The sequence below is a fragment of the Cetorhinus maximus genome, unplaced genomic scaffold (assembly GCF_964194155.1).
Source record: "Cetorhinus maximus unplaced genomic scaffold, sCetMax3.hap1.1 HAP1_SCAFFOLD_115, whole genome shotgun sequence".
Lineage (NCBI taxonomy): Eukaryota > Metazoa > Chordata > Chondrichthyes > Lamniformes > Cetorhinidae > Cetorhinus > Cetorhinus maximus.
This window is the reverse complement of record NW_027596123.1, coordinates 342,695-370,103: the sequence shown is the minus strand read 5'-3', so window position 1 is coordinate 370,103 and position 27,409 is coordinate 342,695. Positions and strand designations below refer to the sequence as shown.

Here is a 27,409-nt window from a genome sequence, read left to right as displayed (position 1 = left end):
TGAAGGACATTTAAGTTCCCCATCCAGAGTCAACTCTGTTCCCTTGCCACCCTCAGTGCTTCCTCCAAGTAGTGTTTGACATGGAGGAGCACTGATTCATCAGCTGAGGGAAGCCGGTACATGATAATCAACAGGAGGTTTCCTTGCCCATGTTTGACCTGATGCCATGAAACTTCATGGTGTCCGGAGGACTCCCAGGGCAACTCCCTCCTGACTGTGTATCACTGTGCTGCCACCCCTGCTGGGTCTGTCCTGCTGGTGGGACAGGACATACCCAGGGATGGTGATGGTGATGTCTGGGACATTATCTCTACGGTATGATCCCATGATGCTGACTATGTCAGGCTGTTGCTTGTGAGACAGCTCTCCCAGTTTTGGCACCAGCCCCCAGATGTTAGTAAGGAGGACTTTGCAGGGTTGAGAGGGCTGAGATTGCCGTTGTCGTTTCCGGTGCCTAGGCCAATGCCGGGTGGTCTGTCTGGTTTCATTTTTTTTATTGACTTTTTAGCGGTTTGTTACAACTGAGAGGCTTGCTAAGTCATTTCAGAGGGCAGTTAAGAGTCAACCACATTGTTGCAGAACTGGAGTCAAAAGTAGGCCAGGCCATAGGAACATAGAAACATAGAAAAAAGGAGCAGGAGTAGGTGATTCAGCCCTTCAAGCCTGTTCTGCCATTCAATTTGATCGTGGCTGATCCTCTATCTCAATACCATATTCCTGCTCTCTCCCTATACCCCTTGACACCTTTAGAGTCCAGAAATCTATCTATTTCCTTCTTAAAAATATTCAGTGACTTGGCCTCCACAGCCTTCTGTGGTAGAACATTCCATAGGTTCACCACCCTCTGAGTGAAGAAGTTTCTCCTCATCTCAGTCCTAAATGGCCTAACCCATATCCTGAGACTGTGACCCCTTGTTCTAGACCCCCCCAGCCAGAGGAAACATCATCCCTGCATCCAGCCTGTCCATCCCTGTCAGAATTTTATAGGTTTCAATGAGACCCCCTCTCATTCTTCTAAACTCCAGTGAATACGGGTCTAGTCGGCCCAATCCCTCCTCATATAATAATCCTGCCATCCCAGGAATCAGTCTGGTGAACCTTCACTGCACTCCCTCTATGGCAAGTAGGCCAAAACTGCGCACAATACTCCAGGTGTGGTCTCACCAAGGCCCTGTACAGCTGCAGTAAGACAGCTTTGCGCCTGTACTCAAGTCCTCTCACAATGAAGGCCAACATACCATTTACCTTCCTAACTGCTTGCTGCACCTGCATGCTTACTTTCAGTGATTGGTGTACAAGGACACCCAGGTCCCTTTGTATATCAACATTTCCCAATTTATCACCATTTAAATAATACTCTGCCATTCTGTTTTTCCTACCAAAGTGGATAACTTCACACTTATCCACGTTATAATGCATCTGCCAAGTACTTACCCACTCACTCAACTTGTCTAAATCACCTTGAAGCCTCTTAACATCCTCCTCACCACTCATATTCCCAACAAGTTTTGTGTTGTCAGAAAACTTGGAAATATTACATTTAGTTCCCTCATCCAAATAATTGATATATATTGTGAACAGCTGGGACCCAAGCACTGATCCCTGCAGTACCCCACTAGTCACAGCCTGCCACTCCGAAAAAGACCCATTTATTCCTACTCTCTGTTTTCTGTCTGCTAACCAATTCTCAATCCACAACAATATATTACTCCTAATCCCATGTACTTTAATGTTACACACTGACCTCTTATGTGGGACTTTATCAGGAGCCTTCTGAAAATGCAAATACACCACATCCACTGGTTGCCCCTTATCCATTCTGCTGGTTACATCCTCAAAAAACTCCAGTAGGTTTGTCAAACATGATTTCCCTTTCATAAATCCATATTGACTTTGTCTAATCCCGTTGATATTTTCTAAGTGTTCTGTTATCACATCCTTTACAATAAACTCTAGCATTTTCCTTATAACTGATGTTAGGCTAACCAGCCTGTAATTCCCTGTTTTCTCCCTCCTTCCTTTTTTAAATATTGGGGTTACATTTGCCACCTCCCAATCTGCCAGGAATGTTCCAGAATCTACACAATTTTGGAAGATGACAACAAATGCATCTATTATTTCCATGGCCACCTCCTTTACTACACTGGGATGCAGATTATCAGGCCTGGGGATTTATTGGCTTTCAGTCCCATTACTTTCTCCAGTATTGTTTTTATAGTAATACTAATTTCCTTCAATTCCTCCTTCTCACTAGACACTTGGTTCCCTAGTATTCCTGAGAAGTTACTTGTGTCTTCCTCCATGAAGACAGAACTAAAGTAGTTGTTTAATTGCTCTGCTGTTTCCTTGTTCCCTATTATAAATTCTCCTGTTTCAGACTGTAAGTGACCTACATTTGTCTTCACCAATCTTTTTCTTTTTACATGATTATAGAAGCTTTTATGTTCATGTCAAGTTTACTCTCATACTTTATTTTTGCCCTTAATCAATCTCTTGGTCCTTCTTTGCTAAATTCTAAACTGTTCCCAATCCTCAGGCTTGCTACTTTTTCTAGCAACTTTATATGACTCCTCTTTGGACCTAATACTAACCTTAATTTGTTTTGTTAGCCATGATTGGGTCATTTTTCCTGTTGTGTTTTTGCGCCAGAAACGAATGTATAGGGCAGAATTTTGCCCTTGATGGGCGGGTGGGCCCCCGACTTGGCGGTGGGTGGGCAGCCGATTGCTGCCACCGAAACGGGCCTCGCTACCATTTTAAGTGGGCAGGCCGTCCGACGGGAAGCGCTATGCGCTCCCTGTGCAAGGTGGGGGAGGGAATCCCCAACTGTCAGAGTGCGCTCTTTCACGTATGCGCACGACTCCCTGAGACTAAGTGATGTCTCAGGGAGATCGCTGAAAGGCTGGCAAATATAAATAATAGAACAATAAAAAATTCATTAACATGTCTCTCTCATGTGAAAATGTCACACGAGATGGGACATGTTAATGAAATAAACAAAAACTTTATTAAACGTTTTTAAAACTGCTATCAAACCTCATCCCGCTACTGGATGAGGTTTGTAAAAAAATCACCTACCCGCCTGCCCGTTGGGCCCGTGCGCTGAGCTGAAGTTCACACGGGCCCCGCAAAATCGTTGATGATTGGCAAGTTAAGGGCCTTAATGAGGCCTTTAATTAATGGCGGGCACGTGTCCCACTGCATAGCGTGCCCGCCGACCAAAATATCGCGCTGTCGGGACGCTCGCACGACGTCAGCACGTGACATTTTAAGTGCTGACGTGCGGACTCTGCCACCTGCATGCCAGCCAGAAGATTCTGCCCATAATTCTTGCAATACATACATTCGTTCTTTAAATATTAGCCATTGTCTACCAACTGTCATGCCTTTAAATGAAGTTCCCCAATCTATCTTAGCCAACTCACACCTCATACTTTTGTAGTTTCCTTTGTTTAGATTTAAGACTCTAATTTTGGATCAGACTACTTTACTTCCCATGCTAAGGAAGAATTCTATCATTTTATGGTCACTCTTCCCTAAAGGACTCCACACAACAAGATTATTAATTAAACCCTTCACATTGCACAATACCAAATCTAGGATAACCTATTCCCTAGCCAGTTCCTTGACATACTGGTCTAAAAAACCATCTCGTGCACACTCCAGGAATTCATCCACCACAGTATTATTGCTAATTTGGTTTGCTTGGTCTATATGTAGATTAAAGTTACCCATTATTACGGTAGCACCCTTGTTACATACATCTCTAATTTCCTGTTTAATACCGTCCCCTACCTTACAACTACTGTTTGGAGGCCTATAGGCAACCTCCACTAATGTTTTCCACCTCTTGTTGCTTCTTAGTTCCACCCAGACTGATTCTATATCTAGATTTTCTGAGCCAATATCCTTTCTCACTATTGCACTGATTTCATCCTTAGCTAACAACGCCACCCCACCTCCATTTCCTTTTTGCCTGTCCTTCCTAAATATCAAGTACCCTTGGATATTCAGTTCCCAGCCTTGGTTATCCTGCAGCCATGTCTCTGTCATCACAATCATATTGTATCCATTTACATCTATTTGCACTGACAATTTATCTACCCTATTGCAAATGCTCCATGCATTCAGATACAGTGTCTTTAGACTTGGCTTTTTAACATTTTTACACATCTTTTTTGTATTATGGCCTATTTGCTGCTGGCCCTTGTTTCCTCTGCCTTCCACTTCTTTTGTACTTTTATGTCTTTCATTCTTATCTTTGTTTCCCTCTCTTGTGTCTCCCTGCTCAGGTTCCCATCCCCCTGCCACCAAAGCTTAAACCCTCCCCCCACAGTACTAGTGAATACTCCTGCAGGGATATTGGTCCCGGTCCTGCTGGGGTGCAACCCATCCATCTTGTACAGGTCCCATCTTCTCCAGAATCAGTCCCAATGCCTCAGGAATCTAAATCCCTCCCTCCTACACCATCTCTCCAGCTATGCATTCATCTGGTCTATTCGCCTATTCCTGATCTTACCAGCGTGTGGTACTGGGAGTAATCCTGAGATTATTATCTTTGAGGTCCTGCTTTTTAATTTATTCTCCAGCTCCCTATATTCTGCTTTTAGAACCTGATCCTCTTTTTACCTATGTCACTGGTACCGATATGGACCACAACCTCTACCTGTTCACCCTCCCCCTTCAGAATGTCTTGCAGCCTCTCAGTGACATCCTTGACCCTGGCTCCAGGGAGGCAACATACCATCCTGGAGTCATGTCTGCGGCCGCAGAAACGTCTATTTGTTCCCCTTACAATAGAATCCCCTATAACTATTGCTCTCCCACTCTTTTTTCTACACCCCATCACCCCCCACAGCCCGTGCAGCTGAACCACTCATGGTCCCACAGACTTGGTTCTTGCTGCATTCCCCTGAGAAACCATTTCCCCCAGCAGTGTCCAAAATGGAAAACCTGTTGGAGAGGGAGATGGGCCCAGGGCACTCCTGCATTACCTGCCCAGTGCTTTTACTACATTTGGCAGTCACCCATTCCCTTTATACCTGTGCACTCTTTACCTGTGGTGTGATCACCTCACTGTATATGCTATTCATGATGATCTCATCTTTGTGGATGCTCCACAGTGCCTCCAGCTGTAAAAGGTGGATTTTGAGTAGCTGCAACTGGAGACACTTCCTGCACACATGGTTGCCCTGGACACTGGAATTGTACCTGACTTCCCACATTGCACAGGAGGAGCATTCTACTTGGCCGAGCTGCCCTGCTATGGCTTACCCTTAAACTACTCCATCTACTTTTATTTTCTCTAGTTTAGAGAATAATACGGACAGAAGAAATACTTACCAGTCCTACTTACCATGGCCACTGTTCTTCTTTCTGAGTAAAGGTAGAAAATGAAAGAATCACCTCCTTCCCTCTTCACTGAACTCCCTGACTCACCAAATCTCAATTTAAGCACTCTGACGTAGCCCAAAGCAGCACTCCTGTGCAGACAAAAGCAACACTGTAGATGGCTTACTTTTATACTGTCTGAATCTAGCTTCTGAAAACCTGTTTAAGCCAGTTAACTAATTAACTAGCTGCAGCTACAAAGGAGAGCCTGTATAACCCCTGTTTTAAAGCTGGGCTAAAACTCGCCTTCTCCCAAGCCAAAGAGCAACTTTTAGTTGGTTGCTAAATTAAAGAAAGATTAGACTTCAGATAGAAATTAACCCTTAAAAGTCCCTCTCTCACCAAACTCTAACTTAAGCACTCTAATGCAGCAGAAAGCAGCACTCCACTCCAGACCAGATAAGGACAGCAGATTTCCTTCCCTAAAGGACATTAGTGAACCAGATGGTTTTTTACAGCAACTGACAATGGCTTCATGGTCATCATTAGACTTTTAATTCCAGATTTTTACTTAATTCAAATTCCTGGGTCCCCAGAGCATTACCCTGGATCCGGGTCTCTGGATTACAAGTTTTATAACCAGTATGTCACCACCTCCCCCGTATTAGGAGCAGGAGGAGGCCATTCAGCCCCTCAAGCCTGCTCTGCTATTCAATAAGATCATGACTAGTCTGATTGTGGCCTCCACTCCATATTCCGTCTACCCCTGATAACCTTTGACCCCCTTGTTAGTCAAGAATCTATCTACCTCTTTCTTAAAAATACTCAATGACCCGGCCTCCGCCTCTCTCTGGGGAAGACAATTCCAAAGTCTGACGAGCCCCTGAGAGAAAAAAATTCTTCTCATCTCCATCTTAAATGGGAGACCCCTTATTTTTAAACTGTGCTCACTGGTTCTGGATTCTCCCATGAGGGGAAACATCCTCTCAGCATTAACCCTGTCAAGCCCCATCAGGATCTTATATATTTCAATAAGATCACCTCTCAGCCTTCTAAGCTCCTAAATTGTGGAATCCAGGGTAGAACACACTGCTCTAGCTGAGGCCTAGCCAGTGTTTTAGAGAGGTTGACATAATGTCCTTGCTTTTGTCCTCTGTGCCTGTATTTATAATTTGTCCTGTCACCATCAAAGATTTGTGTCTGTAACCCCACCCCACCCCAGGTCCCTGTACTCCTACACCCCTCTTTAAAAACTATATCATTTTGTTTATGTTGACTGTCCTCATTCCTCCAACCAGAATGTATCACCTCCTCTGTGTTAATCTAGGCACCTGCTCATTTCACCAATCCCGCTATATCATTCTGATGTTTGTTAATATCCTCCTCACTGTTCACTTTATTTTCTAGTTTTAAAACTTTGAAATGATGGTTTTTTATAGCTCCCCCCAGGTCATTAATATACATCACCTGCTGTACACAGACTGCTGTATCCCATTCACCCAATCAGTCACTTGTTCATAAAAACTTTATTAAATTTTCAGACATGGCTTACCTTTACCAAGTTGCGCTGTCTGTCCTTGATTAACCCCAACATTTTGAAACAGTTACTAAATTCATCTCTAATTCTGGATTCTAAGAATTTGCCCAGAACCAGTCTTAGGCTAACTGGTACAAAAGCAAAATACTGCGGATGCTGGAAATCTGAAATCAAAACAGAAAATACTGGAAAAACTCAGCAGGTCTGACAGCATCTGTGGAGAGAGAAATAGAGTTAACGTCTCAGGTATAAATTCTGATGAAAGTTCACAGGCCTGAAATGTTAACTATTTCTCTCTTCTCAGATGCTGCCTGGCCTGCTGAGTTTTTCCAACATTTGCTGTTTTTATTTTGAGCTAACTGGTCCCTGTTTACCTGCCTTGTCTTCTGTGCCCTTGAACAACATGAACAACTCACAGTTTCATGGCACAATTTCCATATTGAAGGAGGATTGAGAATGGCAGCCACAGTCTCTACAGTCCCCAGTCTGATTTCTCTGTCCAGCCCAGAGTGCAGCCATCAGTTTCCAGGTTCAGGCCCAGTTATTTCCCTGCAGTTATCACAAATGATTGGTCCACCCATTCCTCTTGTACATCTACACTTGCACTAGCACGGTTAATCATTAAAACGCTCAGCATTGTTGCTTTGATAACTCCACCGAAACTTCATCCTCCACTGTATATCCTCACTAATACTGTTAAACTTCACATTTGGTGGCTGTACCCTCTTCAGCTATCCTTTAAACTACTCTGTGCAAATGAAATATTCACTTTTTTCTCTTTATTATCTGCTGGTCTATTATCATAATGCCTTTTAGTTTGTCTGTTCTCCCCCTTCAGAGATGATCATCCAACTGAGATGTTCCCTTGTTTTTCTCAGTGGATGTTGCCTGTCTTGCTGAGTATTTCCAGCATTTTCTGTTTTTGTTTTAGTGGAAATTTCCTGTTGACAAATTTTACTGATGATGCACACGTTATTTTATCTTCATATATTTTTATTTCTGTTGGAGTTCAACATTTAGAAATACGAAATTATCTTCTTTTCATTTTCTCTTTTCCTGCATTAAGAATTTTTTGCTTTGTGATCTTGTGAGTTGTCTCCATAGGCTTGTTCTACTGATTGTTTTGAAGTGTGTTCTGAATTCTTGATTCAGTCTTAAACATAAATAACACGAGTCATTTGGTAGTACAGAACTTGAGAATTGCTGAAAAAAATTTCTGCCCAGAGTCCACTTGACAACCATCAGCGCTCTCTTCTCATACAGTGCAAATTGTTGTTTTTCCCTAATATTGGTATTCTTGCAAGTGTCCTGATGAGTGCAAAATGAAAAACATCGACATGTCTCTTTTCTCAGCAATAAATAACACTATATTCTTGATTGTGTACTTGTTGGTGGTTAGGGTGGGAGGGGATGGCCTCTGTGTAGTGACTGAGAATTCTGTATTAAATTCACTGTAGATCCTGGCAAAGGTCTTGTGGTGTAGTGGGTAGTGTCCCTGCCTCTGATCTAGGAGCTCCAGGTTCAAGTCCTACTTCAGGACATGATGGCCACAAAAGGTGAATTCATAATGTGGCCAAACAATTTTACTATCAGCCAATAAATCCTTCCAATACACCTAATGGCAGGTGGTAAGAGCAGTAGAGTTTCCTGGTTAGCCAGACTGCAGAAGGCAATGTTAAACCAGTGCAGTACTTTGCCAACCATAATCATGGACCAATCCAATGGAAGTCCATGGGGGAGGAGGAGTTCTGCCACTACACATTCTATTTTCCCCAAGATAGTTAGCCCTAATTTCATCAAATGTCACCCTTTCAAGTTTCCATTTTGTTTCAGTTTGCTACTTAACCACAGAATTTGATGCTTTTTGCACCTTCCTTTCGCTATGTATGAATAATATTTATCCATAGCTGAAGGTTTGGTGACATGTTTACTAAATTTTCTGCCCAGCTAATTTCTCCCAGATCCCTTCTTATCTTGTTGAACTTTGTTTATTTCCACTTAGTCGTTTGGTAGTACAGAACTTGAGTATTGCTGAAAAGAAGACACATGCTGAAGAAACTTTTTGTCTTGAGTTCATCAGGATAGATTTACAAGAATACCAAATCTAAAGGGAACAACAATTTATACTGCGTGAGAAGAGAGTGCTGACTGCTTGCCAAGACGACCTTGATTGGTAGGTGCGTTGCCATAGAGAATGCACCAGAGAACAGTTAACTGCAAAGCTTTGGTTTAAATTCAAACCAGGCAGGTTGACTCTGATCAATGCATTGCCATGGGGAATGAAGCAGGGAATGGCTGTCACCCAACCTTTGTTTAGTTGAAAAAGGCACAATGTGTGGACATGTTCTTTCTGTTTACAAAAGACAGGGGGCAGGGTTTTCCATGCCCGCAGGCATCGGGTGTGTTTTGTGGCATGAGCAGACAATATCGGTTTCACAATGGCTTGAAACCAGTTTGTGATCGTCCGCTCAGCTCGCTGATGGTGGGCCACGTTTCCGGCCATCAGACATCGGGAACCTCATTGTAACATGTCAGCATATCATTACGAGGCCAGCCTGCCGGACTGATCCAGCTAGATCAGCCACCCACGTGTTTCACAACCGAACATAAGCGACGTGCACCTGGTGGGGCTGCACTTCAGTCAGGGCTTCAAGAACAAAGAAAAGAACAAAGAACAAAGAAAAGTACAGCACAGGAACAGGCCCTTCGGCCCTCCAAGCCTGCACCGATCATATTGCCCATCAAACTAAAACATTTTGCACTTCCAGGGTCCGTATCCTTCTATTCCCATCCTATCCATGTATTTGTCAAGCTGCCTCTTAAACACCACTATCATACCTGCTTCCACCACCTCCTCTGGCAGCGAATTCCAGACACTCACTACCCTCTGCGTAAAAAACCTGCCCCGCACATCTCCTCTAAAGTTTTCTCCTCTCATCTTGAATCTATGTCCCCTAGTAATTGACCCTTCCTCCCTGGGAAAAAGCTTCTGACTATCTACTCTGTCCATGCCACTCATAATTTTGTAAACTTCTATCAAGTCGCCCCTCAATCTCCGTCGCTCTAGTGAGAACAATCCGAGTTTCTCCAACCTCTCCTCAAAGCTAATAACCTCCAGACCAGGCAGCATCCTGGTAAACCTCCTCTGCACCCTCTCCAACGCCTCCATATCCTTCTGGTAATGTGGTGACCAGAATTGCACGCAAATTTTCCAAGTGTGGCCTAACCAAGGTTTGTTTGCCTGCCTTGCTTCGGGGAGCACTTGCAATCATCAGCGCCAGGTTTCACAGGCAGCACCACATCACTTTTAGGGTGGCTCATGGGCAGGTCTCTACCCACCAGACCAGCTGTATGTGGGTGGCTTTTAATTGGCTGCCGGGCAAGGTCTTGCTTGGTGAAGGGGGAGAAGTGGCCTCAGGCAAGGGGAGAGGCTGCAGGACGAGGGCTGTACTGGGGAAGGGGAAACCCCAAGGTGTGAGTGGGGGAACATGTTGATCTGTGCAAGTGACCTCAAGATGGTGAGGGCTGAGAAGGCAGTCCTCAGAGGCGATGAGGCCAGATGGAGATGTGAGGGTGTGTGTGAGAGAGTGAGTGGTGATGTCCCTTGAGTTGGCAGTGAGTGAGATGCCAGTGAATGTGTGATGGGCTTGAGTGTGTGAGTTTAAAGTGATAAGATGGTTGCCATACCCTGGCAGCACGGATGAGATCATTCATCCTCTATCTGCATTGGATGGCCCAGGGCCCTGTGTGTGAATATATGTAGCTTCTAGCATGTGTAAGTGAGCTACACTGCGAGCCCAACTGATAATCTTAAATTGGTTATCAGTATAATTGTTAGCACAATCAGGATTGTTTAGCAAGTGCTGTCCAACTGCAGAATCATGACTAACATTGGACACTTTTTTCTGAGTTTTACAAACATGGGCTGGTTGAGTATGGTCAGTACTTTACTTAATTCCCTGGTTCTTTCACTTTTCCTTATCCTGGTCTATTCTGACACTGAACATGAATAAGTGGTGGTCCAACTATTTCTTAATTTTCCACCTGGTTAATGATTTTCTCCACTTCAATTCCCAAAACCAATTCAAGCAATGCCTTTTCCCGCGTTAGAGTCAAAGTTACTTCAGGTCACACTTCCAGATACATTCGAAATGGTGTACCCCACTTTGATCATATGATTGACATTTATCCCAGTCTAATTTAGGATAGTCCAGGCCCTGCTGTTTATCTATTCATGTGAATTTATTTGAACAGTGCACAGATTGCCTCCTCAATCTGATCTGCATGATTTATCAGCCAGTAATGCACACTGAGAATTATATCATTCTCCTTCCCAACTCTAAACCATAGCCACAACTCTCCAGGAGCCTCTGCAACTTTTACTCTATACCCCAATCTACTTTCATGGAGTAATGCCACATGTTTTGACCTGCAACCAGATTTCATTGTGGCTTTCTCATCAGAATTCAAACAAGACAAAGATGAGAATTCAGTGAATGAGACAGACAGACAGACAGAATCTTACATTCTTAAACCCCCTGTAGAGCACCTGAAGTTCCCTCTTGGTGAAGTTGGTTTGGGCCTGAAGTTGCCCTAAGCCCTCAGGTCGGTGGCAGACTGTGGCCATTTCTAGCTCATCTTCAACCTTATCTGCAAAAACAGACAGAAAATGCCAAGTAAACTATGAGAGTAGTGGAGCTCCAGAACAAAGACGTGAAAGACAACAAAGACAGACCTTGTCAAATGCCATGTTACAGATTGCATCCATAAATGGAAAGAAGACTGTCAGAAACCCTATACGACCTACTCTGCCGCATCACTATTGTGCTCAGGAGAATCACATTGAATTCAAAACATTAACTCTGTTTATTGCCTACAATTACAAGCCTACCAACTCCCACAGCTACCTCGACTACAGCTCCTCACACCCTGTAAGGACTCCATCCCATTCTCTCAGTTCCTTCGCCTCCGTCGCATTTGTTCCGATGATGCCACTTTCAAAAACAGTTCCTCTGACATGTCTTCCTTCTTCCTTAACCGAGGTTTTCCACCCACGGTGGTTGACAGGGCCCTCAACCGTGTCCGGCCCATCTCCCGCGCATCCGCCCTCACACCTTCCTCTCCCTCCCAGAAACATGATTGGGTCCCCCTTGTCCTCATTTATCACTCCACCAGCCTCCGCATTCAAAGGATCACCCTCCGCCCTTTCTGCCAACTCCAGCATGATGCCACCATCAAATACATCTTCCCTTCACCCCCCTGACGGCATTCCGCAGGGATCATTCCCTCCGGGACACCCTGGTCCACTCCTACATCACCCCCTACACCTCAACCCCCTCCCACGGCACCTTCCCATGCAACCGCAGAGGGTGCAACACCTGCCCCTTTATTTCCCCTCTCCTCACCGTCCAAGGGCCCAAACACTCCTTTCAGGTGAAGCAGCATTTCACTTGCACTTCCCTCAACTTAGTCTACTGCATTCGTTGCTCCCAATGCGGTTTTCTCTACATTGGAGAGACCAAACGCAGACTAGATGACCGCTTTGCAGAACACCTTCGGTCTGTCCGCAAGCATGACCCAGACCTCCCTGTCACTTGCCATTTTAACACACCACCCTGCTCTCATGCCCACATGTCTGTCTTTGGCCTGCTGCATTGTTCCAGTGAAGCTCAACGCAAACTGGAGGAACAGCACCTCATCTTCCGACTAGGCACTTTACAGCCTTCTGGACTGAATATTGAGTTCAACAATTTTAGATCATGAACTCTCTCCTCCATCCCCACCCCCTTTCCGATCCCCCTTTTTTTTTCCCCAAAAATTTATATAGATTTTTCTTTTCCCACCTATTTCCATTATTTTTAAATGTATTTCCATCCATTGTTTTATCTCTACCTTTTAGCCTATTTCGATTCCTTCACCCCACCCCACCCCCACTAGGGCTATCTGTATCTTGCTCGTCCTGCTTTCTACCCTTAATTAGCACATTCCTTAGATAATATCACCACCTCTTTGTCCTTTTGTCTATGACATCTTTTGGCTATCTCCACCTATCACTAGCCCTCTATCCAGCTCTACTTCTCCCACCCCTCCACACCCCCTTAAACCAGCTTATATTTCACCTCTCTTCTATTTTTACTGAGTTCTGTTGAAGAGTCATACGGACTCGAAACATTAACTGTGTTCCTCTCCGCAGATACTGCCAGACCTGCTGGGTTTTTCCAGGTATTTTTATTTTTGTTTTTGTTTTGGATTTCCAGCATCCGCAGTTTTTTTGCTTTTAACTCTGTTTATCGTTCCATTGATGCTGCCATAACCTGCTGAATTATTCAAACACCTTCTGTTTTTATTTGAGATCTCCAGCATCTGCAGTACTTTGCATTTATTATTGCACTGGGACTGTGTTCCTGTATTAAATCAGTGTTTGTGACTGTGTTCCTGTATTAAATTAGTGTCTTGTAACTGTGTTATTGTATCAAACCACTGTCTTGTAACTGTGTTCCTGTATTTAATCAGTGTGTTGTAACTATGTTCCTGTGTTAAATCATTGTCTTGCGACTGTGTACCTCTATTAAATCAGTGTCTTGTAACTGTATTCCTGTATTAAATCAGTGTCTTGTGACTGTGTTCCTGTATTAAATTAATGTCTGGAAACTGTGTTCCTGTATTAATTCAGTGTCTTGTAACTGTGTTCCTGTATTAAATCATTGTCTTGTGACTGGGTTCCTCTAAAAAATCAGTTTCTTGTGTCTGTGTTCCTCTATTAAATCAGTGCCTTGTAACTGTGTTCCTGTATGAAGTCAGTGTCTTGTGACTGTATTCCTGTATTAAATCAGTGTTTGTGATTGTGTTCCTCAATTAAATCAGTGCCTTGTAACTGTGTTCCTGTATGAAGTCAGTGTCTTGTGACTGTATTCCTGTATTAAATCAGTGTTTGTGATTGTGTTCCTGTATTAAATCAGTGCCCTGTAACTGTATTCCTCTATTAAATCAGTGTCTTGTAACTGTGTTCCTGTATTAATTCAGTGTCTTGCAACTGTGTTCCTGTATTAAATCATTGTCTTGTGACTGGGTTCCTCTAAAAAATCAGTTTCTTGTGTCTGTGTTCTCTATTAAATCAGTGCCTTGTGACCGTGTTCCTGTATTAAATCAGTGTCTTGTAACTGTGTTCCTGTATTAAATCATTGTCTTGCGACTGTGTTACTCTATTAAATCAGTGCCTTGTGACTGTGTTCCTGTATTAAATCAGTGCATTGTGACTGTGTTCCTGTATTATGTCAGTGCCTTGTAACTGTGTCTCACAGGTGTGTTCCTGTATTAAATCAATGTCTTGTAGCTGTGTTCCTGTAGTAAATCAGTGTTTTGTAACTGTGTTACTCTATTAAACCAGTGCCTTGTGACTGTGTTCCTGTATTATATCAGTGTCTTGTAACTGTGTCTCATAGCTGTGTTCCTGTATTAAATCAGTGCCTTGTGACTGTGTTCCTCTATTAAATCAGTGTCTTACAACTGTGTTCCTGTATTAAATCCGTTTCTTGTAACTGTGTTCCTGTATTAAATCAGTGTCTTGTGACTGTGTTCCTGTATTAAAGTGTCCTATAACTGTGTTCCTGTATGAAACCAGAGTTTGCGACTGTGTTCCTCTATTAAATCAGTGTCTTGTAACTGTGTTCCTGTATTAAATCAGTGTTTGTGACTGTGTTCCTGTATTAAATCAATGTCTTGTAACTGTGTTCCTGTATTAAATCAATGTCTTGTAGCTGTGTTCCTGTAGTAAATCAGTGTTTTGTAACTGTGTTACTCTATTAAACCAGTGCCTTGTGACTGTGTTCCTGTATTATATCAGTGTCTTGTAACTGTGTCTCATAGCTGTGTTCCTGTATTAAATCAGTGCCTTGTGACTGTGTTCCTCTATTAAATCAGTTTCTTGTAACTGTGTTCCTGTATTAAAGTGTCCTATAACTGTGTTCCTGTATTAAATCAGCATTTGCGACTGTGTTCCAATATTATATCAGTGTCTTGTGACTGTGTTCCTGTATTAAATCAGTGTTTGTAACTGTGTTCCTGTATTAAATCAGTGTATTGTAAATGTGTTCCTGTATTAAATCAGTTTCTCCTAACTGCGTTCCTGTATTAAATCAGTGTCTAGTAAATGTGTTCCTGTATTAAATCAGTGTCTTGTAACTGTGTCTTGTAACTGCGTTCCTGCATTAAATCAGTGTTTGTGACTGTATTCCTGTATTAAATCAGTGTCCTGTGACAGTGCTCCTGTATTAAATCAGTGTCTTGTAACTGTGTTACTCTATTAAATCAGTGCCTTGTGACTGTGTTCCTGTATTAAATCAGTGTCTTGTAACTGTGTTACTCTATTAAATCAGTGCCTTGTGACTGTGTTCCTGTATTAAATCAGTGTCTTGTAACTGTGTTCCTATATTATATCAGTGTCTTGTAACTGTGTCTTATAGCTGTGTTCCTCTATTAAATCAGTGTCTTGTAACTGTGTCCCTGTATTAAATCAGCATTTGTGACTTTGTTCCTGTATTATACCAGTGTCTTGTGACTGTGTTCCTGTATTAAATCAGTGTCTTGTAACTGTGTTCCTGTATTAAACACGTGTCATGTAACTGTGTTCCTGTATTAAATCAGTGTCTTGTAACTGCGTTCCTGCATTAAATCAGTGTTTTGTAACCGCGTTCCTGTATTAAATCAGTGTCTAGTAAATGTGTTCCTGTATTAAATTAGTGTCTTGTAACTGTGTTCCTGCATTAAATCAGTGTTTGTGACTATATTCCTGTACTAAATCAGTGTCTTGTGACTGAGTTCCTGTATTAAATCAGTGTCTTGTGACAGTGTTCCTGTATTAAATCAGTGTTTTGTGACTGTGTTCTTGACACAGCAAAAATTCATCCCTCGGAAGAAGAAGCATACTAAAGGGAGGATGAGGCAACCATGGCTGACAAGGGAAGTCAGGGACAGCATAAAAGCTAAAGAAAAGCATTCAATGCGGCGAAGACCAGTGGGAAACCAGGGGATTGGGAAGCCTACAAAGACCAACAGAGGACAACTAAAAAAGAAATAAGGAGGGAGAAGATTAAATATGAGGGTAAACTAGCTAGCAATATAAAAGAAGATTGCAAGAGTTTTTTTTTAGATATATAAAGGGTAAGAGAGAGGCAAAAGTGGACATTGGGCCGCTGGAAAATGACGCTGGAGAAGTAGTAGTGGGGAACAAAGAAATGGCAGAGGAACTGAATAGGTACTTTGTGTCAGTCTTCACGGTGCAAGACACGAGTAACATCCCCAAAGTTCAAGAGAGTCGGGGGGAAGAGGTGAGTATGGTGGCCATTACCAAGGAGAAGGTGCTAGGAAAACTGAAAGGTCTGAAGGTGGATAAATCACCTGGACCAGATGGATTACACCCCAGAGTTCTGAAGGAGATAGCTGAAGAGATAGTGGAGGTGTTAGTGGTGATCTTTCAGGAATCACTGGAGTCAGGGAGGGTCCCAAAGGACTGGAAAATCACTAATGTAACCCCCCTGTTTAATAAGGGAGTGAGGCAAAAGACGGGAAATTACAGGCCGATTAGCCTGACCTCGGTCGTTGGTAAGATTTTAGAGTCCATTATTAAGGATGAGATTTCAGAATACTTGGGAGTGCATGGTAAAATCGGGCAAAGTCAGCATGGTTTCATCAAGGGGAGGTCATGCCTGACAAGTCTGTTAGAATTCTTTGAGGAGGTAACGAGTAGGCTAGACAAAGGAGAGCCAATGGATGTTATCTACTTGGACTTCCAGAAGGCCTTTGACAAGGTGCCGCACAGGAGGCTGCTCAATAAGATAAGAGCCCATGGTGTTAGAGGCAAGTTACTAGCATGGATAGAAGATTAGCTGTCTGGCAGGAGGCAGAGAGCAGGGATAAGGGGGTCCTTCTCAGGACGGTGGCCGGTGACTAGTGGAGTTCCGCAAGGGTCTGTGTTGGGATCACAACTTTTCACTTTATACATTAATGATCTAGATGAAGGAACTGAGGACATCCTGGCTAAGTTTGCAGATGATACAAAAATAGGTGGAGGGACAGGCACTATTGAGGAGGTGGGGAGGCTGCAGAAGGATTTGGACAGGTTAGGAGAATGGGCAAAGAAGTGGAAGATGGAATACAACGTGGGGAAGTGTGAGGTTATGCACTTTGGTAGGAAGAATAGAGGCATAGACTATTTTCTAAATGGGCAGAGAATTCAGAAATCTGGAGTGCAAAGGGACTTGGGGGTCCTAGTCCAGGATTCTCTTAAGGTTAACTTGCAGGTTGAGTCGGTAGTTAGGAAGGCAAATGCAATGTTGGCATTTTCTTTCGAGAGGACTAGAATATAAAAGCAGGGATGTGCTGCTGAGGCTTTATAAGGCTCTAGTCAGACCACATTTAGAATATTGTGAGCAATTTTGGGCCCCGTATCTCAGGAAGGATGTTCTGGCCTTGGAGAGGGTCCAGAGGAGGTTCACGGGAACGATCCCAGGAATGAAAGGCTAAACGTATGAGGAACGTTTGAGGACTCTGGGTCTATACTCAATGGAGTTTAGAAGGATGAGGGGGGATCTGATTGAAACTTACAGAATACTGAAAGACCTGGATAGAGTGGACATGGGGAAGATGTTTCAATTAGTAGGAGAGACTAGGACCCAAGGGCACAGCCTCAGAGTAAAGGGAAGACCTTTTAGAACAGAGATGAGGAGAAACTTCTTTAGCCAGAGAGTGGTGAATCTATGGAATTCATTGCCACAGAAGGCTGTGGAGGCCAGGTCATTGAGTGTATTTAAGACCGAGATAGATAGGTTCTTGATTGGTAAGGGGATCAAAGGTTACGGGGAGAAGGCGGGAGAATGGGGTTGAGAAACTTACCAGCCATGAATGAATGGCGGAGCAGACTCGATGGGCCGAAGGGCCTAATTTCTGCTCCTATGTCTTATGGCCCTATGGTCTTATGGTCTTCCTGTATTAAATCAGTGTCTTGTGACTGTGTTCCTGTATTAAATCAGTGTCTTGTGACTGTATTCCTCTATTAAACCAGTGTCTTTTTACTGTGTTCCTTTATTAGATCAGTGTCTTGTAACTGTGTTCCTGTATTATATAAGTATCTTATAACTGTGTCTTGTAGCTGTGTTCCTGTATTAAATCAGTGTTTGTGACTGTGCTCCTGCATTAAATCAGTATCTTGTAACTGTGTTCCTCTATTATATCAGTATCTTGTAACTGTGCCTTGTAACTGTGTTCCTGTATTAAATCAGTGTATTGAAAATGTGTTCCTGTATTAAATCAGTGTCTAGTAAATGTGTTCCTGTATTAAATCAGTGTCTTGTAACCATGTTATGTATTAATTCAGTGCCTTGTGCTCTCTCTGTGTCCTGAGCTAGTGGTGTATCCACTACATATGCTCTGGTGATAGCCACATTTAATCTGATTTGGATTTTGACATTCCTTGTTTATATTCATTAAATTTTAGCCCCTGCTCAGGGAGAGATCATGAATTTGTTAAACAGTGTCTCTCACCATCCACCTCACTAATCTCAGTTCTTCACCCTAATGTATACATGTGTGATTGAACAGTTCTCTTTATCAGCTGCATCATCGCATTGCAACACTTCTCTCAAAACAGAATGTGTTGATCATTTCGGTTTGTACAGATACAGATCACAAACTTTACTTACCGGACCAATCAATCATCTTGATCTGGTAATGAGTATAATATTTCCACAGGTTTATTGCTGGAGGTTGATGTCAGTGTTCCGATCGGTATACTTATTACTGATAATCAAATTACTCTGTGTTTATTGATCTTTATGAGAAGAGCATTCATAGTTGAAGAGGCTATTCTTGATCCAGCTCATAGCTTAGATCATTCCTTGTTGTCCATTATTCCTCACACTGGTGCACTTCCTGTCAGGAACTCTATCGCTGACTGGCTAAACAACATGAACAGCTTCCATTTATGTAGCATTGGTAAAGCTGAGGCACTTCACAATATTGTTAAAACGTCTGTCTCTGAGCTGCACAGGGTCAGGGGTCTGAGGGGTTAAAAGGAACCTCTTAAAGGAGGAGAGTGAGGTGGAGAGGTGGAGAGGTTTAGGGAGGGAATTCCAGAGCTTGGGGCCCAGGCAGCTGAAGGCACGGCCACCAATGGTGGAGTGATTAAAATCGGGGATGTTCAAGAGGCTGGAATTAGAGGAGTGCAGATATCCGTGGGGGGATTGTGGGGCTGGAGGAGATTACAGAGATAGGGAGGGGAGAGGTCATGGAGGGATTTGATAACAAGGAGAAGAATTTTAAAATTGAGACGTTGTTTGACCAGGAGCCAGTGTAGGCCAGTGAGCACAGGGGGTGATAGGGGAACAGGACTCAGTGTGAGTTCGGACATGGGCAGCAGAGATTTGGATGAAATACAATATGGAGGGTAGAAGATGGGATACCAGTTGGGAAATCACTGGGATAGTCAAGCCTCAAGTTAACGGAGAGTTGGTGAGGGTTTGAGCAGAAAGGTGATTTGGTGCCTAGTTGTATAGATTGGAAAGGGACTGATCACAACAAAGAAATGAGCATGCTGCTTGCGCTTATTTGACTTTCTGAACTCAGAGGAAAGGGAACGATTTGGTGTTTACGAAGCAGCTGACCATATTACACAGGTATCTCAGCGTCCTTCACACTGGAAAAACACTGCTCCTCTACAAACTAGCTACTTGAAAAATTGCCACAGCTGTTGTAGCCTAGATAAGTGTGATCACTGAAGGCTGCATAGCCAGACCCACAAATGACAAGGGGCTAAGTGGCCAGCGCAGCATTGCCATGTCTCCGCAGCACATTGTCAGCTAGGATATGGGCTTAAATATCTGCTTATGATTTCTGGTCCCACAGAGACTTGAACTCATGAGCCAGGCTGCAACTCTAGGGCAAATAAGCAGCCTCCCATTTTAGATGGAGATGAGCAAGAATTTCTTCTCAGAAGGTCATTAGTCTTTGGAATTCTCCTCCCCAGAGAGCAGTGGAGGCTGACTCATTGAATATATTCAAGGCCGAGTTCGACAGATTCTCCAGCGTCAAGGCTTATGGAGGCCAGGTAGGAAAATGGAGTTAAAGCCACAATCAGATCCACCATGATTATTGAATGGTGCAGTAGGCTCGGCGGGCTGAATTGCCTACTCCTGCTCCAATTTCTTATCATTTTATAATATTACTGATGAAGAACTCTATTGTTGAAGGGGCCGTCTCATACCAAGGCCCCAGACTGCGTGGTTCAAAGTTGCTACAACACTATTTGTAAAGGATCAATGAGCTTTTGCAATGTCCTGGACGTTGTTTGTCCCTCAACCACATCACCTAAAAGAATTCTCCATCCAGTTTTAGCACTGCTTTTGTGGGATATGGCTGCCACATTTCCCACATTACAATATTGATGATACTTTAGACTAAGCCACTCATTATAGGTGAACCTGTTTGTGACATGGTTTGGAAAGTTGCAAGATTTCTACCGATACGAACATATGAATTAGGAGCAGGAGTAGGCCATTCGGCCCCTCGAGCCTGCTCTACCATTCAATAAGATCACGGCTGATCTGACTGTAACTTCCAGCCTATCCTTGATAACCTTTCACCCCCTTGTTAATCAAGAATCTATCTAGCTCTGCCTTAAAAATATTCAAAGACTCTGCTTCCACCGCCTTTTAAGGAAGAGAGTTCCAGAGACTCAGGACACTCTGAGAGAAAAAATATTCTCCTCATCCCTGTCTTAAATGAGCGACCCCTTATTTTTAAACAGTGACCCCTAGTTCTAGATTCTCCCACAAGAGGAAACATCCTCTCCGCATTCACCCTGTCAAGATCCCTCAGGATCTTATATGTTTTCAATCAAATTGCTTCTTACTCTTCTAAATTCCAGTGGATACAAGCCTCGTCTGTCCAACCTTTCCTCATAAGACAACGCACCCATTCCTGGTATTAGAATAGTAAACCTTCTCTAACTGCTTCGAACTCATTTACATCTTTCCTTAAATAAGGAGACCAGTACACCAGATGTGGTCTCATCAGTAACAGAAAAGGGCTGATCCCCCCGACAGTGCAGTGCTCCCTCAGTACTCACCCTCCGGCAGTGCAGCGCTCCCTCTGTACTGACTCTCTGAATGTGTGGCACTCCCTCAGTACTAACCCTTCGACAGTGCAGAGCTCCCTTAGTGCTGACCCTCGACAGTGCAGAGCTCCCTCAGTACTGACTCTCTGACCATGCAGCACTCCCTCAGTACCCTCAGTACTGACACTCTGACAGTGCAGCACTCCCTCAGCACTGACTCTCTGACAGTACAGCACTCCCTCAGTGCTGACGCTCTGACAGTGCAGCACTCCCTCAGCACTGACTCTCTGACAGTGCAGCACTCCCTCAGCACTGACTCTTTGACAGTACAACACTCCCTCAGTGCTGACGCTCTGACAGTGCAGCACTCCCTTAGTGCCAGTGATATCCTATACTAAATATTCCTTGAGAACCCACAGCAAGAGCCTGTGCTCTCTGTTTGTTGACATCATTTGTTGACATCCCCCCTTTCTGCTATATATATTTAGTGTGAGATCCTGGGAGTGGTTATTTGAATTGCTTCCATACGGTCCCTTCACAATGAATAACTAAGTGTGAATGTTGACGGTGCAGGCTGGATTCCTGCTGATGGAAGATCAAACCATGCAGCGAGTCTGGTTAATCCATCATGCTTCACTCTAATTATATACCTCCTTGAGAAATGATATGCTGGAGATTTTTTTCAGAACATCGCACTAATGTACGCTCAGTGTGGATTATATTGAAGTACCCCTCATTGCTCACTCTCTTACTGCTGTCAGCCTGATTGAGTACGGGCACTGCCCTTATGCATGGGTCCAGCAAACTCTCACAGCCAGCCACAATCTTTAATCCAGCCGCTGGGCAGGTCCTGCTTACAATCAGATACACTGGCATTTATGACCACTGTGCATCCCAGCTGTCCGGACAAGGCAGTGGATACAGCGGGATGCGGGCTGGCCGGGAGGGTCGGTGGGGGCATATGTATGCAAAATTGTGGGAGGTGAGTCAGGAGTTGGGAAGTTGGTGGGGGTCAGTGAATCCAGGTTTCAGGGGCATGGAGTTCTGTGGGAGGTGGAGGGTGTTGGGGAAAGTAAGTCATGTGACCCAGTCTCAGTGTCACTTTGGCCTGGGAGCAGAGCACAGCACACACAGCCCTGCTGCTGATGTCTTCAAGCTTTCTACCTCTGTATAAATGATCCGATGTGCCTAGTCTCAATAAATAAACCCACAATGTGTTTACACAATCCCTTATGAGTGTTTGGTGCCTTTATACCATTAGAAAAACACGACAGGGGAGGGGGCGCATGGGGCGGGGTGAGGGGGGCTGGGGGTTTGGGACTTTGGTGTGTTTTCTGAGGGGGAGATAGGGAGCTGGCAGGGGGGCAATGTGCAGGGAGCCAGGGGAGGTGGATTAGGTGAGGGGGTAGGGGTTTGGTGTGCCGATAGCAGGAGGCAAGGCATAGGGAGCCAGCGGGGGGTGGTGGATGGGGTGGCAAGGGCAGGAATGAGAGTTTCTTTTAAGTAGCATGGTGCCCAGAAATATAATGCCACTCAGTTCAGCTTGGAGGTGATAAATTTATGTTCCTGGACACATGAAAGATTAAAAATCAGGGAACAGGCTCCCAGCCGCCCTCTTCACATCTGGGGCCATTTCTGCAGCAACCTGTGACCTGCCTGTGAAAGGTGGGATGCTTCATTAGCATATTTAAATCAGACTTCCATCGTCCAATCAAGGCCTGATTTAAATTAATTAATTACTGTAACCCCCCTCAGCTGTACACCCCCAGCTGTACACCCCCAGCTGTACCCCCCCCAGCTGAACCCCCCCAGCTGTACCCCGCAGCTGTACCCCCCCAACTGTACCCCGCAGCTGTACCCCCCCCAGCTGAACCCCCCCAGCTGTACCCCGCAGCTGTACCCCCCCAACTGTACCCCCCAGCTGTACCCCCCAGCTGTACCCCCCAGCTGTACCCCCCAGCTGTACCCCCCCAGCTGTACCCCCCAGCTGAACCCCCCCAGCTGTACCCCGCAGCTGTACCCCCCCAACTGTACCCCCCAGCTGTACCCCCCAGCTGTACCCCCCAGCTGTAACCTCCCTCTGCTGAAACCCCCTCAGCTGTACCCCCCCCAGCTGTAACCCCCCCAGCTGTACCCCCCCAGCTGTACCCCCCAGCTGTACCCCCCATCTGTACCCCCCAGCTGTAACCCTCCAGCTGAACCCCCCCCCCAGCTGAACCCCCCCCAGCTGAACCCCTCCCAGCTGTAACCCACCCGCCAGCTGTAACCCACCAGCTGTAACCCCCCCAGCTGTAACCCACCAGCTGTAACCCCCCCAGCTGTAACCCCCCCAGCTGTAACCCACCAGCTGTAACCCCCCCAGCTGTAACCCACCAGCTGTAACCCCCCCAGCTGTAACCCCTCAGCTGTAACCCACCAGCTGTAACCCCCCCAGCTGTAACCCCCCCAGCTGTAACCCACCAGCTGTAACCCCCCCAGCTGTAACCCACCAGCTGTAACCCCCCCAGCTGTAACCCCCTTAGCTGTAACCCCACCAGCTGTAACCCCCCCAGCTGTAACCCACCAGCTGTAACCCCCCCAGCTGTAACCCCCCCAGCTGTAACCCCCCCAGCTGTAACCCCACCAGCTGTAACCCCCCCAGCTGTAACCCCACCAGCTGTAACCCCCCCAGCTGTAACCCCACCAGCTGTAACCCCCCCAGCTGTAACCCACCAGCTGTAACCCCCTCAGCTGTAACCCACCAGCTGTAACCCCCTCAGCTGTAACCCACCAGCTGTAACACACCCAGCTGTAACACACCCAGCTGTAACACACCCAGCTGTAACACACCCAGCTGTAACACACCCAGCTGTAACACACCCAGCTGTAACACACCCAGCTATAACCCCCCCCCAACTATAACCCCCCTAGCTATAAACCCCCTCGCAGCTGTAACACACCCAGCTATAACCCCCCTCAGCTATAACCCCCCTCAGCTATAACCCCCCTCAGCTGTAACCCCTCAGCTGTAACCCCCTCAGCTGTAACCCCCTCAGCTGTAACCCCCTCAGCTGTAACCCCCTCAGCTGTAACACACCCAGCTATACACCCCCCCCAGCTGTAACCCACCCAGCTGAACCCCCTCAGCTGTAACCCCCCCAGCAGTGCCCCCCTAGCAATGCTCCCCCCAGCTGAACCCCCCCCAGCTGAACCACCCCAGCAGTGCCCCCCCCAACAGTGCCCCCAGCAGTGCCCCCCCAGCTGTAACCCCCCCAGGTGTAACCCCCAGCTTCACTCTCCAGTTGCACCCCCTAATGTGTACCCCCAACTCTATCCCCCAGATCTCGCTCTAGCTGTAGCCCCCAGGTTTACCCCCAGCTATACCCCTCAGATCTACCTCTACCCCCCAGGCATACTCCCAGGTGTAACACTACCCCCGCCAGATGTAGATCTACCCCCATCTCCCACAAAGACACCTTTGGCTTCCTTTCTCCCAATCACAGCCTCTCTCTTCTCTGCTGAGTTCACTGTCACTTCTCCCCAACCTACAGGTCCCAACATCCATCTCGAATCTCCAGCTCCGTTCCTCCCGGTGGCTGTGGTTTGCCCCTGCCCCTGTCCTTTCAGGTGTCCGGGTCTGTCTTCTGACTGCAGACTTCTTCACCAGACAGCCAGCCAGACTGACAAGGGTTGAAGTGAAAGAAGCAGATGATAAGACATCCTGCTGTTAATATTGGAGACACCTCCACCTTCTTGAGATTTACGGCATCCGTCTTTGCTACCACGCTACCCTGTTCCCTCTCTCTCTTCCCATAAATATTGAAGCCTCTCTGTTTCCTCGTAACCTGTAATAATCCTCCACAACTTAAACTTCCCTTTAGGATCCCGAAGCCTACAGTGTCCTGGTCACAAGCTGTACCTGGAGGAATACTGCTGTCACTGTGTAAATGTGACAGTGTCAATCTGTCCCATTTTCGGGAAGTGCTGCATTTTGTTTTCTTTAAGTGATGCTAATTTCTGTGTGTAATTTAGAGGAACCCTGAGCAGACACAGGAGTCCCGGCTCCCCGCACAGACTGAGACACTGCCAACACCATGGGGATCAAACCCCCTCACAGTGACAACTGCAGCTGAAAATAACTCTCAGGAAAATGAGGGAAGTTGCTGGAGACCCCGGGAACAGTGAGAGCAGGTTACAGTATTAACTACCACATGTTTGTTAAACTCATTACAAAATAAGGACTGAGAAAGGCAAAGAAAGAGCTGAGAGGCTGACTTACTGTCAGAGAAATCAATGATTCCGAGAAAGTGCAGAAGTTTCAATGATGTACACACTACCACCACAATCCCCAGAGTCTGTAGTCCCTCCGACTCCCCTTTGATATTCAGCATTCTTCCAAGTACTTCACTGAGAGGCACTGCTTTCTGGTCATGACAAGCTGCTGTGTGTAATCCCACGGACCTCTTGCAACTTGCATCACCGTCTCTCTAAACTGTTACCACTATTGTTCTTCTTCCTCCTTCCTCTCTCTCTATCTCTTTCATGCACTCTCTCTCGCTGCCTTGTTTTCGCTCTGTCTCTCTCTCTCTCTTTCACTTTATATTTCTTTAGCTCTCACTCTTCACCTCTCTCTCTGTGTCTTCCTTTCTTTGTCTCTTGCTGTTTCTCTTGCTCACTTTCTGTCTCTGTGTCTCTCCACCTCTCTCTCTCTCTGCTCTCTGCCTGTCTCACAGACTCTCTCTCTATGTGTGTGCCTCCCTCTGTCCATCTCTCTGTTGCTCATCTCTCACTCCGCCTCTATATTTTGCTTTCTTTCTGTCCATTTTTCATTCTTTCTCTTTGTCTGACTCCCTCTCTTTGGCTGTTACTCTCTCTTTCTATGTCCCTCACATTCTGCCTCTTTGTCTCTCCACCTCTGTCTCTCTCTGTGCTCCCGCTTGCCTCCCTGCTTTTCTCTATCTGTGTGTCTATTCTTCTCCCTCTTGATCACTCCTTCTCTTCTTTTTCTCGCTCCCTCATTAAACTTGCTTCAGCCAAGCTCAGCAGCCACTGATATTGGGAAACTGTTGCACCTCCCTCTGTAGCCATTTGTTCAGTAGCACATTGCATTCACAGCAGTCTGTACCTCGCACTCCCAGCAGCTGTAATAAATACACTTTCAAACTCTGCTGTTTGAAATATGAATTTCGCTGCTTGTAAAACATTGATTGGTCCAAATCCAAATAATGGCTCATAGATAACAAATGAAAGTAAATATTCAGCTCTGACTGTACTTTCTCAACAGATTGTCTTAAAGTATGAGAAACCTGCTTCCATGGCAGGGTTTTCGGCTTGGCGAGCGGGGGTGGGGCCTGAATCGGCTGTGCGCCCGCCGAACTGTCAAAGGCTTATTAAGGCCTGTTAAAAACTAACTAAAGCAAAAAACTGAGCTGCCCGTCCAACCTTAAGGTTGGTGGCGACAGAGAGCCTAGCCAGCTTTCACATTTTTCATGGAACCTCATCCACGGGCAGGATGAGGTTTCATGAAGGGTTTATAAGCTGTATAAAATTAAAAACAAATTCATTGACATGTCCCAGCTGATGCTCACGCAGGTCCCAACTCAGGGAACACTCACCCCCCACCACCGCCTGCACAGGGAGCGCTCAGCGCTTCCGGGTGTGCATCACGCTGGGTGGGCCTTAACTGGCCCGCCCACATAAAATGGCAGCGCAGACCCGATGGGAGGCGCTGATCAGATTCGCACCCACTCCTGGCCGCCCCGCACAGGGGGGAAATTCTCCCCCATGTGTTTTACTGAACACGTCTGAATGCACAATTTAGTGTGGATATCTGAGAACTGATGCATTTTGGAAGGGACAACTTGGATAATCAGTAAACATGTGTTATTAAGAGGTCACGTGGTAGGACAAGGTGATATGCTAGTTTAGGAAGTTTCATAGATGTTTACAGCACAGAAGGAGGCCATTCAGCCCATCGCGTCCGCGCCGGTCAACAAAGATCTGACAACACCAATCCCATTTTCCAGCACTTGACCCATAGTCCTGGAAGGTATGGCAACGCAAGAGAATGTCTAAATAATTCTTAAATGTTACGAGAGTTTCTGACTCAACCACGCTTTCAAGCAGTGAGTTCCAGACTCCCACCACCCTCTGGATGAAGAAATTTCTCCTCAACTCTCCTCTTAGCCTTCTACCACTTACCTCAAATCTATGCCCCCTGGGTATTGACCCCTCCACTAATGGAAAAAAATGCCTTCCTATCCACCCTATCTATGCCCCTCATAACCTTATACACCTTTATCAGGTCCCCTCTCAACCTTCACAGCTCCAAGGAAAATAACCCTAGCCTATCCAATCTTTCCTCATAGCTCAGACCCTCCAGCCCAGGCCGCATCCTGGTAAATCTCCTCTGCACCTTCTCCAGTGCAATCACATCCTTCCTATAATGTGGTGAC

At 45.4% G+C, this 27,409-nt stretch overlaps 1 protein-coding gene across 4 annotated transcripts in view; it reads right to left on the bottom strand.

The window, feature by feature from the left end:
* LOC144672853 (A-type potassium channel modulatory protein KCNIP1) overlaps positions 1–25,345 on the bottom strand; it is a 222,607-nt gene extending 197,262 nt beyond the window's left edge. Inside the window, exons 1-2 of one of the 4 annotated variants that reach the window (XM_078534834.1) lie at positions 25,234–25,345; positions 11,394–11,518 (exon numbers count right to left, since the gene is read on the bottom strand). In XM_078534834.1, coding sequence (XP_078390960.1) covers positions 11,394–11,518; positions 25,234–25,345 — 237 coding nt within the window. Of the gene's footprint in view, positions 1–4,720; positions 4,726–11,393; positions 11,521–16,665; positions 16,683–20,495; positions 20,524–25,233 lie in introns of those variants that run through there. The other 3 variants (XM_078534836.1, XM_078534837.1, XM_078534838.1) reach the window with 3 other exon arrangements.
* Between the last annotated feature and the right edge of the window lie 2,064 nt (positions 25,346–27,409).